Source organism: Monodelphis domestica, chromosome 5 (assembly GCF_027887165.1).
Source record: "Monodelphis domestica isolate mMonDom1 chromosome 5, mMonDom1.pri, whole genome shotgun sequence".
NCBI classification, from domain to species: domain Eukaryota; kingdom Metazoa; phylum Chordata; class Mammalia; order Didelphimorphia; family Didelphidae; genus Monodelphis; species Monodelphis domestica.
The window spans coordinates 27,230,480-27,243,695 of NC_077231.1; the positions used below are offsets into that span (position 1 = coordinate 27,230,480).

General features: G+C 52.8%; 2 protein-coding genes across 3 annotated transcripts; one reads left to right on the forward strand and one right to left on the reverse strand.

The window, feature by feature from the left end:
• The first annotated feature begins 2,316 nt into the window (after positions 1–2,316).
• Positions 2,317–8,840, forward strand: CD63 (CD63 molecule). 2 transcript variants are annotated; one of them, XM_056797967.1, is made up of 8 exons: positions 2,317–2,635; positions 3,325–3,400; positions 6,245–6,433; positions 6,675–6,749; positions 6,889–6,984; positions 7,904–8,044; positions 8,376–8,459; positions 8,649–8,840. In XM_056797967.1, exons 2-8 carry the CDS (start codon positions 3,335–3,337, stop codon positions 8,712–8,714), a joined length of 717 nt encoding a protein of 238 aa, XP_056653945.1. In that variant the 5' UTR covers positions 2,317–2,635; positions 3,325–3,334; the 3' UTR covers positions 8,715–8,840. The 2 variants fall into 2 exon arrangements, with proteins under 2 accessions (XP_056653945.1, XP_056653946.1); XM_056797968.1 differs by lacking the exon at positions 2,317–2,635 and adding an exon at positions 2,640–2,873.
• Positions 7,066–13,128, reverse strand: RDH5 (retinol dehydrogenase 5). The gene is made up of 6 exons (XM_056797966.1): positions 12,703–13,128; positions 11,693–12,013; positions 11,157–11,415; positions 10,550–10,713; positions 10,012–10,274; positions 7,066–9,918 (listed from the first exon to the last, which is right to left on the reverse strand). Exons 2-5 carry the CDS (start codon positions 12,000–12,002, stop codon positions 10,051–10,053), a joined length of 957 nt encoding a protein of 318 aa, XP_056653944.1. The 5' UTR covers positions 12,003–12,013; positions 12,703–13,128; the 3' UTR covers positions 7,066–9,918; positions 10,012–10,050.
• Positions 13,129–13,216: the final 88 nt, after the last annotated feature.

Sequence of the window (13,216 nt, forward strand, 5' to 3'; positions counted from 1 at the left end):
CACCTCAACCTTGAAAGCGTGGTGGGTGGGAGGTGGGAGGCCTCTCTTGCTTCCCTTTTGGTGAGAAAGGGTTGGCAGTGGCAGAGTCTGAATTCTTCTGTGTTAAAGGATGGGCAGTTAGGAGGGTGACAGTGCAGTCTGAACTTCCTCTCCTTGCATGAAAAGCACTGAATTTGGAGTCAGAGGTCATGGATTTTGGTTCCCTCTTTCTTATTCTTTACTATCTAGTTTTATGTTTATTGTATTGATGGTTTTTGTTTTCACATCACATTCATTTCCAAATATATGTCTTCTATTCCATCCAGTGAGCCATCTTTTGTGACAATTTTTAAAAGTAAAATAAAATTATTTACTATCTGTATGACCTTGGGCAAGTCACTTTCCCCAAATTAAGGGGCTTGAACTAGATGATACCTGTTATGAGTAAAATTCTCAGGAGACCATACCTTAATTTTATGATTATTTATTAAATACCAAAAAGTGGGTCAGAGAAAGAATTGAGAAGCACGAGCCACAGGTGGCCAGCTAGCTTTTAGCTGCCTCCCCCGAGAGCCTGCTGAGCCAGCCCTGAGCTGGACCTTGCTACCCTCTCTCGTCCTTGATTCCAACGGAAGACCTCTACTTCATATCTCCTCTGCTAATTTATGATCTTCATAACTTCCCTTTCCCAAGCCTCTCTGATTGGCAGTCTAAGATGTCAGGTTTGGACAAGAGGACAGGAGTAACCACTTGGCTTTTAGAATAGTGTCTCAGGATTGTAGACAAGAGGAGGAAGGACTCTACTCATGGCCTCAGAGAGATAACAGTTCAGAGCTTCAGACCCAAGATTTTTTTGCTTTAAAGTTAAAAGGTTGGGGGCAGCTATGAGGATTGAGTGGACTGAGGACCAGACCCAGAGAGAAGTCCTGGGTTCAAATCCAGCCTCACAAACTTCCCTGACCAAGTCACTTAACCTCTCATTGCTTAGCTCTTACTGTTATTCTGCCTTAGAACCAACACATAGTATTGATTCTAAGACAGAAGATAAAGGTTAAAAAAAATCAAAATGTTTTGGGGCCAAAAAGGAGTTCAGATTAATAGTAACTTTCCATATTTCTCCTGCTGATTTGTTGGGAGACAGTCTCCCCATTGCATGTATGATAACTATACATTTCAGGACTATTTAACCAGGATACATCAAGACCCAAAGGGATTATATACTCATGGAGGGTCTACCTTTGTTTGGCAGTTTCTTAACATTAAAAATGATTGCTAGACTCCTTGGTAAGGAGCCATTGGGGGCATTCTTCTTTTTGGCACAAGGGTTTTACAATCAAAATAAGACTGAAGGGGATGAGTCACCCAATGTACCCCCCAGTCCAGTGTTTTTCCAAAGGCTTCCCTCAGGGTCTCCTGATGTAGTGTCTGATTTCTGGAGGCATCTTCTATTGCCACCATCTTTTCAGGCTGCCTGGATAAGGCATTTTCTCTGGCAGATCTGCTTTCCTGCTCTGGGCCGCTGGCATCCTTTCCCTGAAATTGCTTTTGGAAAATCTTCATACCCAGACTCTCCCGGCCTTTGGGATAGCTTCACCACCCTATGGTTTCTTCTCTCTCTAAATCCATGATCCCTCCAGGGTTGGGACAACAAGGAAAGCTCCTCTTCTCCAATCCAAGAGGAGACCTTGGGATGCTGTCTCCGTTGCCTCTCCCTTTCCCCAGCTCTTCACTCCTACCCAGAATCCAGGCCAACAAGAGGAGTGCTGGCTCTGTTGGTCCTGAGGGAGACAAAGGGAAAGAACTGTCCTTTGCCTTCAGGAGATCACATCCTAGCGGAGTTTTCTCTCCTTTCAGAGGAATGGATCAGGAGCCTTAGGAAAATGACAGGAAGACAAAGCTGAGAGGCTGGCACTCTGCTTCTGTTCCCCTTCCTTTGGGCCACCCCTCATCTCCTGAAATGGATACTTCAGTGGCTCAGTGACAGGAAGTGACAGTTTAGGGGAAATGGGAGCCTAGATGTATGTAACTTTGGAATTGGATTGCGCGCGCGCCCACTTAGACAAGCAGGGACTCGGGCGTGCAGTCTAGGCTCTCCTCTGACTCAGCAGCAGCAACAGCTCCTTTCTTCCAGCTCCTAGGAGTTGTCCCCCAGTTCCATACAGCAATGGAGAGGCTGATTCCATTTTGGACCCTTTCCTCCCAGAAGTGGAGGGGCCCAGAGAAGGTTTGAGCTCTCGGCAGAGGCTCTTCCTTCATGAAGAACAGCCGGGAGATGGGCTCCGCTTCAGTTCAGAAGGCGAGGGAGGGGGACTTGCCCAAGGTCCCGTTGGAAGGGATTATGGGAGCTACCATATCTCTTCCTGGGAGCCCGGGCAGTTATGGAGCCAGGGGCCCCTCGGAAAGTTGGAGGGGCCTCGAGGAGGCGGGCCAAAGTGGGTGGTGGGTGTTAGGGGGGAACTCTCCGCTTTCCAGTCCGGGTGACTCAGGGCCCAGCTGCTCCCGCGTCACATGAGGCGGGCAGACACCCAGCGGGGGAGGGGGCAGCAGTGGCTGGAGCCGGGGCGGGGCCGCAGCGGGCGGGGCCAGTGTTGGGGGTCGGAGCAAAGGGAACGAGAACATTTGCGGGAAGAGGATCTCGGAGCGTCCGGGACACCAGGTGAGGTTTGTGGGCTGGAGAATGGGGGTGGGGGACAGTTAGGACCTGGAAGTAGTGAAGAAGTGGGGAGAGATTCACTTTCCTGGGCCTGAACTGTGCTATCCCAACCCCTTCCCCCCCCCCCCCCCCCCCCCGCCCTTCTCTTCGCCCTCTGCCTCCATCTCCCTCCTCTCTCGACCCTCCCCGGGATTTCGGCTGTGCGCTCCGGTCCTTTAACAACTTTACTCCGAACTTCTAGGTATCCGGGCGGCCAAACTTTTCTGTGTGTGGGGCGAGGGGAGTAAAGCCATTGTGGGGGGCTGGGGGTGGGGTGTGCCTGAGGCTGCGAGAGGGGAATACCGAGGGAGCCGATTGTGCCCTGGGACACAGGGTGAGGCTGGGGACTTCTCGGTCTAGCCCGTTGTCAGTGGCTCCGGCCGGAGCCTCCCCTTTTTTCTGAAGGGGGGGCGGCGGCGGTGACTGGGGAGAGGCAGGCTGGAGATGGGTTCTGAGCTTCCCTGCCCATCAGACCCCAGGCTCGAGGGGAGGGGGCTGGAAGACGTGGAACTGACCGCCTGTTTCCGGGTGGGAGGGGCCGGGAATGGGGGGATTGGCTAGGAAGTCCCTGTGGACTGGGAGCCCGGAAGCCAGGGTCCCCTCCCCCACCAGCCTCTGCTGATCTCTCTCCCCTGTTTGACTCACTCCCCCAGGCCAGCAGCCATGGCAGTCGAAGGAGGAATGAAATGTGTCAAGTTTCTGCTCTATGTCTTAGTGTTGGCCTTCTGGGTAAGCGGGTGTGGGGGTGGCGGGGCAGGAGGTGGGGGGGGGGGGGGCTAGGGATAGTGGAAGTGGGTAAGAATTGTCCTGGGGGGAGTTTTGAGGGTAAAGAGCATCCGGATAGGAGGGGTGATGGGAAGGTCTGGGATGGACCGAGAACCAAGGGGGAAGGCATCTCCCTAGTAGAAACCCCCCAGACTTGTGTGTTGCAGCCATTTTGGTGTGCCTCAGGCTCCCAGGTGCATCCACTGGCTTCCCCTGCCCCCTCGTGCTCTGGGCCCTTCCTGTCTGGTGACCCAACTAACTGTCTGTTAGTAATGGGCAGTGGGGCAACTAGACAGCTGGCAGATACTATCTTCTGCAAGCAAGTGCCTTCCCTCTCTCCTCAGTCTCTAACTCTTTCCAAGGCTGACAAGGAGAGAGAGGACACCTGTAGGAATTCCGATCTAGGGAGGGCCAAGCAGGAAGTGCCCTCTTGCTTGCAAAGGCCTGTATGTGCCCATGTCCATGCCCTTAATCCTACTTTCTCCCAAGAGAAGGGAAGAATTCTGTCTGTTTGGAAGAGTTCCTGCCCTCACCTCCCTTTCTCACCTGACCCCCAACTGATCTCAATCAGGAGCCACCCAGGTAGCAAAACAGAGATTTCCCGAGTTCTGAGGCAAGTGGAAGGATGAGTGGGGAGGTGGCACTGTGAGTTGTGCCAGGCCTCTTGGAGGGGCAGACCCAGAGCTCAGGGATCAAAGGGATACCTTGGGGGTTTGGCATGGGACAGGATATTGATTTCATCATTTAAGTGAAATCAGGAATGTATGCCTTGAGGTTAGGCTTGTGGGACTGTCATCATTTCTTGTTGGGCAGTTGGGTCCAAGAAGAGTGCTTGGGTAAACTGCATTCAGTTCAGCAGTCATCTAAGTGCCAGGCACTGGGGTTACAACGACTCTCCTGCTTAATTAAGTACTTACTATGTGCCAGGCACTGGGGATACAATGACTCCCCTGCTTAAATGCCTACTATGTGCCAGGCACTGGGGATACAATGACTCCCCTGCTTAAATGCCTACTATGTGCCAGGCACTGGGGATACAATGATTCCCCTGCTTAATTAAGTACTTACTATGTGCCAGGAACTGGGGATACAATGACTCCCCTGCTTAAATGCCTACTATGTGCCAGGCACTGGGGATGGGAAGTCCTTGCCTTAAAGCAATGATTGCTGAAGGGAGGAGAGGGGGGCACAAGGAAGTCAAAGCAGAGTTATACTAAATGATACAAAGTAATCTGAAGAGAGAAACACAGTTAATCTGGGCCCCGTTGTGGGAAATGCCCAGAGTTGTAGGAGTGGCGACTTGAGCTTTTTCCAGAAGGCAAGTTGAAGGGGTTCCTAGAGTGAGGGAGTTTTAGGGGAAGTGGCATCTGTGGGGGCTGGGGGGAGAGAGGCTGCAGGTCAGGGACTTACCTCTTCTCCTTTTTTGGAGCCCCCTCCCCCTGCTCTTGGCAAAGTGAATCAATATCTTTATTTCCCAACTCTACATGTATGTATGTATGTATGTAGATATCGATATTGATATGTTTCTGTGTATGCATATTTATAAGTGGAGATCTGTGCGCACACACGCTCACACACACACACACATACACTGAGGCAGCTAGGTGACTCAGGAGTTAGAGTGCTGGGGTCTGGAGTTTGGAAGACCTGAGTTCAAATCCAGGCTTAGACACTTACTAGCTTTGTGACTTTGGGCAAGTCAACCTCTTTTATTTAACCTCTTTTTGTCCATGAGGCAGCCAGGTGCTTCAGTGGATAGAGCACTGGACCTAGAGACAGAAAGATCTGAGTTTAAATTTGGTCTCACATTCTTACTAGCTGGGTGACCTTGGGCAAGTCACTTAATATCTGTTTGCCTTTATCCCCTGGAGAAGGAAATGGCCAACCACTGCAGTATCTTTGCCAAGAAAACTCCATGGACAGAATGGCCCTCAGAGTCACAAAGAGTCCAAAGACACACACAAATACATCTAAAGGGTCTAGGATTATGCACACACACACATATATATATATATGTGCAGATACACACACATACATATTGTGTCGTTATCATTCAGGCATCTGGTCGTGTCTGACTCTTCATGGACCAACTGTCTCAGGTTTTCTTGGCAAAGAGCCTGGAGTGGTTGGCCATTTCCATCTCCGGTTTTATGCAGGCAAGGGTTAAATGACTTGGCCAAGGTCACACAGCTAGTAAGTCAGCTCAGTGCTCTACCCTTTGCCATGGTAAACATTATTGTGGTTTCCTGCTATGTGGTACCTCCCTTTCCACCCAGTCCACCCTTGAAACAAAGGAAAGCAGTGAAGCCAAACTGACTCCATCTCACAGTATAGGCACCATTCCAAGCTGCAGGACCATCGTGTGGCTCATCCCTGGCTCTCTGTAGCCATGATCCTTCATTGAAGCATCAGTTTTGGCCGCCCTTGGTGCTTTGTTGACATTGTGCAGGTCAAGGGATGTGCTGCTTTCTTGATTTGGCTTCCTCTGCCCTTGATCACTTCCTACCTGTTTTCTGGGATTCTCTGCATTCCTGTGTTGATCTCTTCTTATGCTGAAGTCATTCCCCTCCAGTGGTTTAGCTGGTCCAGTCCCCATCAGTGGGTGGGAGCTCCACTCCTTCATTAGGGGCAATGACTTGACCAGGGTCTAACCTTACATAGGAGCGATCTAATGCTCTTTCCAGGATCTTTCATTGCTATGTAAGGAGGCATGTGTCTAGTGTGTTTGTATTGGGTGGGTCCATATGGGTTAGGGTTAGGGTCCCCCCCCCCCCACCTCTGTCATCTCACTTTCCTCTGCTCCTGAAGGCCTGTGCGGTGGGGCTGATCGCAGTGGGAGTGGCAGTCCAATTCACCTTGAACCACACCATACCCATTGGGGCTACAGCCGTGTCTGTGGTGCCTGTTGTCATCATCGCCGTGGGCGCCTTTCTCTTCCTGGTGTCCTTCTTGGGCTGTTGTGCTACCTGTAAGGAGAACTACTGTCTCATGACTACGGTAAGGAGGTCCTAGAGGCAGAGGCATGGCTCTGAGAAGTGAGTGACAGTGGTTGTTGGGAGAAATGGGGAGACCCCAGGAAAGAGAGGACAGGGGTCTGTCACCAGGAGGGAGGAATGGAGATGGCGTTGAGCTGTCCTGTAGTGAAGGTAGGAGCTGAGGAGCAGGAACCCTTTGGGAGACGACTTGAGCAGGGTTGACCCCTTACCCGATCTGGGACCCCTTCTCCCCTCTCTTTCAGTTTGCCATCTTTCTGTCTCTCATTGTCCTAGTGGAGGTGGCTGCAACTATTGCTGGCTATATCTTCAGGGATAAGGTGAGTAGACCGGGATGAAGGGGATAGAGTTTGGGTGTAGGAGGGGAGATGGGACCTTGGTGCCTAGAGAACTTACTGACACCATTATGGAGGCTGGCAAGGGGGCCCCCCTCAGTGCTTCTCTTCCCCCATGACCCAGGTGAAGTCAGAGTTTGAAGCTGGCTTCCGAGATCAGATGAAGGAATATGAAAAAAATAATGCCACTGCACAGTTCCTGGATGAATTGCAGGAAGAAGTGAGTTGGTGGGCGAGCAGGTGGGTGGTGGTGGTGGTGGTGGGAGAGAGGGCTACGTCCAGAAATGACTGATACTGAAACAAATATTATCACATTTTATTTTTCTAATGTGCTTTAGGGGTGGGAGTAGGTTTCCCTAGAGAGGCCACTAAGGGAAATGCTTTGGGGGATAGGATGACCCAAGGGGAGTCTGAGCTTAACTCACCCCATCTTTTCTTTTCTTTTCTCTCTCTCTCTCTCTCTCTCTCTCTCTCTCTCTCTCTCTCTCTCTCTCTCTCTTTCTTTCTTTCTTTCTTTCTTTCTTTCTTTCTTTCTCTCTCTCTCTCTCTCTCTCTCTCTCTCTCTCTCTCTTGCAGAAGAGTGGTAAGGGATAGGCAATGAGGGTAGTGACTTGCCCAGGGTCACACAGCTAGGAAATGTCTGAATACAGATTTGAACCCAGGATCTCCCATCTCTGGGTCTGGCTCTCAATCCACTGAGCCACCCACCTTCTCCTAGTCCCATCTTTTCAAGCCTCACTGCTGGCTTCATTTTCTTTCTGTTGCTTCCAATTCCCAACATCTTGGTTGCCTTGTGTGCATTGGGGTATTTTAGCAGACACAACTGAAAAATGATTGAGCCACAAACCTAGGGGTTCCTAGATGGCACAGTGGATAGAGTGCTGGGCTTGGAGTCAGGAAGACTCATATTCCTGAGTATCAAATCTGGGCAAATCACTGGGGCCTGTTTGTCTCAGTTTCCTCATCTGTAAAATAAGCAGGAGAAGGAAATGGCAGAGCACTCCAGTATCTGTGACAAGAAGGCCCCAAAGGGATCTACCAAGAGTTGGATGTAACTGAAAAGGCCATAGATCCACAGATCTAGAAGGTCTTCCCTCTTTTCCTATCAGTCTCTTCACTGACCTTTCTCTCCATTTTAGTTCAACTGCTGTGGGGCAGCGAACTACACAGACTGGGAGCACATACCCCTGACGCCCAAGAACAGGGTTCCCGACTCTTGTTGTGTCAATGTTACCCTCGGCTGTGGAAGTGGCTTCAAACCTTCGGACATTAACCAGAAAGTAGGTGGAATTAGGGGCTAGGGATAGCGAAAAGACTGGAGAGAAGAGGACTGGGGATTAAGGGAACTGGAGGAGTTTGCGATCTCCGAAAAGTCAAGAGCTTGACGCATTGAAGGAGGAATGTGGGTAGAATCCTTACCTCAAGGAGTGTCTGGGAGATTGGCGATATAAGAAAGGAAAGGTTGGGGTTGGTTTGGGATTGAAGAGAGCCATCAGGTATAAGAGAGTAAATAGAACAGACTTGGGACAAGAGGGACTCAGGGAAGCAAGGCTCCAGGATAGGGTTTAGATGGGTAAGATGGCTTTGTGAAAACCTCTTGCATCTTTCCAGGGCTGTGTGGAGAGCATTGGAAATTGGCTAAAGCAAAAAGCTTTGGTGTTGGCTGGTGTGGCTCTGGGCATCACATTTGTGGAGGTGAGGGGGTGCCCTGGGTGGGGTGGAACAGAGCCCAGGCGTCTTGGGGAATGATACTGAGTATGCTGCCATTCCTAGTTTGGGTCTGCCCAGGCTTGGCACCATTCCCCTAAAGTGGCCTTCTCTGCCCATTTCAGATTCCTTTTTCCTGCCCCACCCACTTAGTCACAGTCACTTCTTTTCTTCCAGATCTTGGGAGTTATCTTTGCCTGCTGCCTCATGAAGAGTATCCGAAGTGGCTATGAGGTGATGTAGGGCTCCCCTGGGCCCTTCCCCACCTTCTCTTGGCAACAGTGGAGTGGGTTATGGTGTCCTGGGTTTTTCAATGAAAAATGGATTATTTTTTTTTTTCACTCTGAAAAGAAGTCAAGTGTCAGTTTATCCTTTGGGTCCTTGGCCCCTGGCCTTTTTATTTCTCAGGTCTTGTGCTTGCCCACTCTCTCCTCGTGCACTCTTAGGATCATAAAATTATTCAGTATTGGAAGAAACTTTAGAAGTTGTTCATCAGAGGCTCAGAATGGGATGGGGGAGTGACTTGGCTGTGATTACCCATTTGCCAAGTACACAACTCAAATTTGAGCCTGGGTCCTTTTATTTCTCCAGTGGTCCTTCTCCAAGACCTATGATGGTGAACCTATGGCTTGTGTGGTGGAGGGGGCTGCTCCCTTCCCCCTCTCCACGTGCCTGAGGATATTTCTCCTATCACCCACCCCTCTGCCCAGCACCCAATGGGAGTGCTCCCTCCCCTGCCTGGGATAAGAAGGCAGCTCACATGCATGTGAGGGTACATTTTGGGCACTCAGTCTCTAAAAGGTTTGCCATCACTGTCCTAGACCATGATGCTGTCCTCTTTTATCTTCTCTTTCATCTCCATGGCCCTTTTCTCATGAGTCCACATCTAATGTTTCCCTCTGCTCACACCATCTTCTTTATTTCCTTATACTCAGTCCCACAGCCCACCATCTTGGTAGTTATGGGAAATTTGGCTTGGAGAAACCAGGACTCTAATTGGGGGGTGGTGAGGTGAGTCGTAAACAGCTGGGAATGGAAGGGGGGAGTAAGAACCTATAGGATTCTGGGGCCTGTCACCAAGAATGCCCATCTTCCCTATTAAGCCTGTGGCTCATGATTAGGCTTGCACCTTGGGCTGAAACCCTGAAGAAGTGATGTGCAAAAATTCTGGGGATACCCTTTGGAGCTCCCTGAACAGAAAGCATCATCACCTTCCTTTTACTGCCCCCTTCCAAGCCAGTCTTGATGGCTGTCCTGCTTCACCCAGGGAAGAATGGCTTGGGGAGACGGGGAAGTAAGTGGCACTGGAGAGGGGCTGATGAGACCTGACAAATGTGGCACCTAGTGGTGATCTCGTGAAGTGCACCTAGCCCAGAAGAATGCTTCTAGTCCTGGGAAGGTTGTGTCTGGAGCGCCCTCTGGTGGCCACTTGTTTTATGGTAGCCTTCTGTAGAAAGGAAATTGTTAGAGGGAGGGATCCTGGGAAAGGGGGTGAAGGTTGGGATGGGGCAGTGATTATAGTACAGTAGAGAGTGCTCACTTCCCATTCTGTGCCTCAGTTTCCTCGAGCTGAATGGGTTCAGCAGCCCATCTGGGCAGGTTTAGGAAGAACACAAGTGAGTATAGCATCGACTAGGCTGGCAGGCAGGTAGGAGGCAGGCAGCCAGAGCAACTTGGCATCCCATCCAGGGCTGTATCTCGTTCTGGGGTATCGGGCCGTTAGTGCGTGCTCCAGGCAGCTGCTCACCTTGCCCAGGTCACCATCACAGATCAGGTTCATGATGAGCCGTTGCACCTTCAGGTCTGGGGAAGGAAGTGGAAATCAGGTGTTCTTCCACTCATCTCCCCTCCCCAGAGTTGTGGCCTCCAGGGTATGCAGGTTAGGAAGGAAAGACCCCGTTGGGAGCTTGCATAAGCATCACCATCCCTTCCAGAGCCCCGGGGCCCTCTTTCTTCCTTGGCTTCTCCCTTGCCTTTCCTGTTCATCCCCAGGAGCCTGAGCCACGTTCTTCTTCCCTTATTGTGAGGAGGTAATATGCCACACCCTGCTGAGTCTGAGGGAGGCTCCAACTACTCACACTTGGGGAGAAAGCTGTCCCCATAGCTGGCTTGGGTGGCAGGAGGTAACTGCTCCCAGGAGGCTTGAAGGGCTCCCTCCACATTCTCCAGACTGGTCACCGATGTGCGGAAGAAGCCTGGTTCCACGATAGAGACCCGTACCCCAAAGGGAGCGATGTCCCGCCTGAAGTGTGGGAGAGCAGGATATAGAAGGGATTTCCCCCGGGGCCTTGTCCCATGAGGGCAATCCCTGAGAGTTACAGGTGACCGATGGGAAGGAGGATACAATTGGGGGGGTCTCCCTGACCAGAATGAGGAGCTATGGCAGGCCTGGGCTCCTTGAATTCTGTGAATGGCATCTCCTCCAGCCTGGGAGATAGGGTTAGAGACCTCTGGGGCTCATTTACCCTCCTATACTGCAGCCTGGGCTGGGTCCCTGGATGAGTGGGGAAAGACTTTGGACACTCCAAGGCTGCAGCAGGAGATGGGACGAATGTGTAGGACGGGGCATAATAGGTGAGTGAGTCCCGCAGCCTGGCCAGGAGTGAGGGGACGCTTGGAATAAAGGGATGATCTCGGTTGGAGTGACCTGTTCCAGTATCCTGCCGGGTCCCTCTTTCCCCTCACCGTAGGCTGTCGGAAAAGGCCTCCAGACCGAATTTGGAGACACAGTAGCCACCCCCGTTGGCGGCCAGACGGCCCAGGACGCTGGTGATGTTGATGATCCGCCCCTGGGCCTGTTTCAGCCAGGGGAGCAGAGCCAGGGTAACGCCAATGGGCCCCAGCGTGTTCACTTCCAGCACCTTGCGGTAATCCTCCAGGCTCAGCCAGGGGGTAGGGCCAATGATCCCCGCAATGCCCGCGTTATTCACCAGTCCAAAGAGCCCTGTTGGCATTGGGGGTGGGGAATAAGAACAGAGGCTCCCCACTCCAGATTGGTAACCATTTTGCCCAGCATCGGGCTACCTATTGGGGAACCTCAGGGCAAGACACACAGGACTAACACGTGCACTCTTAGTCAACCTCCATTCTGGGGAAGCCATTTAAGATGCTCAAGTGTATATGATGGGCTGAAAAAGTGCTCATGCCATGGACCAGGGAGCGGGACACCGGCTCTCATGCCACTGGCACCTCTTGAGACCTGTTTCCGGCTCCCCACTCACCTCTTTTCCCCACGAGAGTCCCCACCCACTCGGCCGCTCGCTGGATGTTTTGGGGGTCAGTGACATCCAGCAGGGTGGTGCAGAGCCGAGGAGAAGCGGCTCGCTTCAAGTTTTCTGCCCCCTTGGGCGTCAGGCAAGCGGCCAGAACTTGGAAGCCCCGTCTGTCCAGCCGCAGCGCCAGGTGCCGGCCAAAGCCCGAGTCGCAGCCGGTGATGAAGACGAAGGCGTCACTGGGGGGCAGGACTAGGCGGTCTCGGAGGAGCCACAGGCTGCCCCACAGCAGGGCCCCGAGGAGTAGGAGCCACCACATTGTGCCTCGAGCTGAGGAGCCAAGGCAGATGTGGGTTGGCTTCCCCTTCTGAAGGCGGCCTGGAGCCGTCTGGCTCTGCCCATCTCCCGGGCAGGATCTCGGGGCATTGAAGAGGAAGAGAGAGCTGGGCAGAGCTAGGGCTGGCCGAAGCCTTCAGAAGAGTCGTATTTACCAGGATTTCCCCAGAGGGATGGGGTGGGAATCTGACCTTCATTTGGCATCACTGGGGGAGACAACCAGGGTTACCACCCTGCGGACGGGCTGCCTCCCAGAGTTTCTATTTTATTTTTTAATAGCCCTCTTAGAATGGCACCAAGCACTGGTTCCAGGGCAGACGAGTGGTCGGGGCTGGGCAATGGGGGGTAAGGGATTGACCCACGGTCACCCGGCTAGGACGTGTCTGAGGTCGATTTTGAACCCAGATCCTGCAGGCTGCCCCCTCCCACAAACTTTATTTAGAATCAGCACGGTGTACGGCTTCCAAGGCAGAAGAGCCTGGCTCAAACTAGCTGCCACTCTACCCCCTCCCCTCCAGTCTTACACCTGGGTCTCACACTGAGATTGGGTGCCTGAGCCAGGAATCGGGGCCTGGGTTCTGCTCACAGCGGCTGCCCAGCCCTTCCTGCTCTGCTTTGGATCCGTCACCGTATGGATTCTAGGCGGGAAGGTGAGGGGTTAGAAGAACGGGGTAAGCACGCACCTGCCCGCCTCTCGGTGTACCCAGAAACCCTCTGGGAATGGCCTGCGCCCTCAGCTCCCCTGCCCGATCCGTCCTCACGGCTCACCGCACTCGCTCCCCAGCTCCGTCTGGGGCTCTAGCCCTCCCCCTGCCCGGCCTGGCTCCTCGGCTCAGGGTTAAAGTCCAGAGGGGAGGAGACTCGGCAGCTGGGCATCAGGTGCCCGCTAAACCCCAGCGTGGCGGCTGAGCCTAATCCCAGGGGCTGGCGAGGGTCCTCGGGACCCCCTTCTGCCCCAGGATCATTCCCTGCTACTGGGGCGGCTCGGTGGCTCCATGCTGTGGGCGGGCCCTGCTGGACACGCTTCTTCCCCCGTGTCCGTCCCTTCCCCCCAGTTCAGGGCCGGCCCTTGCTGGGGACGCAGGGCTGGAACAACCACTGAGCAAGGCTGTGGGGGGCTTCTTGCACCTCCAGGAGCGCCGTCTGCTCCGACACGGCCTGGATGCTCGGCGAGGAATCGGGGCAAGCTAGAGCCGC

Excerpts from the sequence above, each read along its gene's own strand:
- RDH5 (XM_056797966.1), bottom strand. The coding sequence starts at position 12,002 with ATGTGGTGGCTCCTACTCCTCGGGGCCCTGCTGTGGGGCAGCCTGTGG. Across the intron at positions 11,416-11,692 it reads GACTCTCGTGGGGAAAAGAG|GGCTCTTTGGACTGGTGAAT; the intron begins GTGAGTGGGGAG and ends CAATGCCAACAG. Across the intron at positions 10,275-10,549 it reads GGACAGCTTTCTCCCCAAGT|ACCTGAAGGTGCAACGGCTC; the intron begins GTGAGTAGTTGG and ends TTCCTTCCCCAG.
- CD63 (XM_056797967.1), top strand. The coding sequence starts at position 3,335 with ATGGCAGTCGAAGGAGGAATGAAATGTGTCAAGTTTCTGCTCTATGTC. Across the intron at positions 3,401-6,244 it reads TCTTAGTGTTGGCCTTCTGG|GCCTGTGCGGTGGGGCTGAT; the intron begins GTAAGCGGGTGT and ends CTGCTCCTGAAG. Across the intron at positions 6,434-6,674 it reads ACTACTGTCTCATGACTACG|TTTGCCATCTTTCTGTCTCT; the intron begins GTAAGGAGGTCC and ends CCTCTCTTTCAG.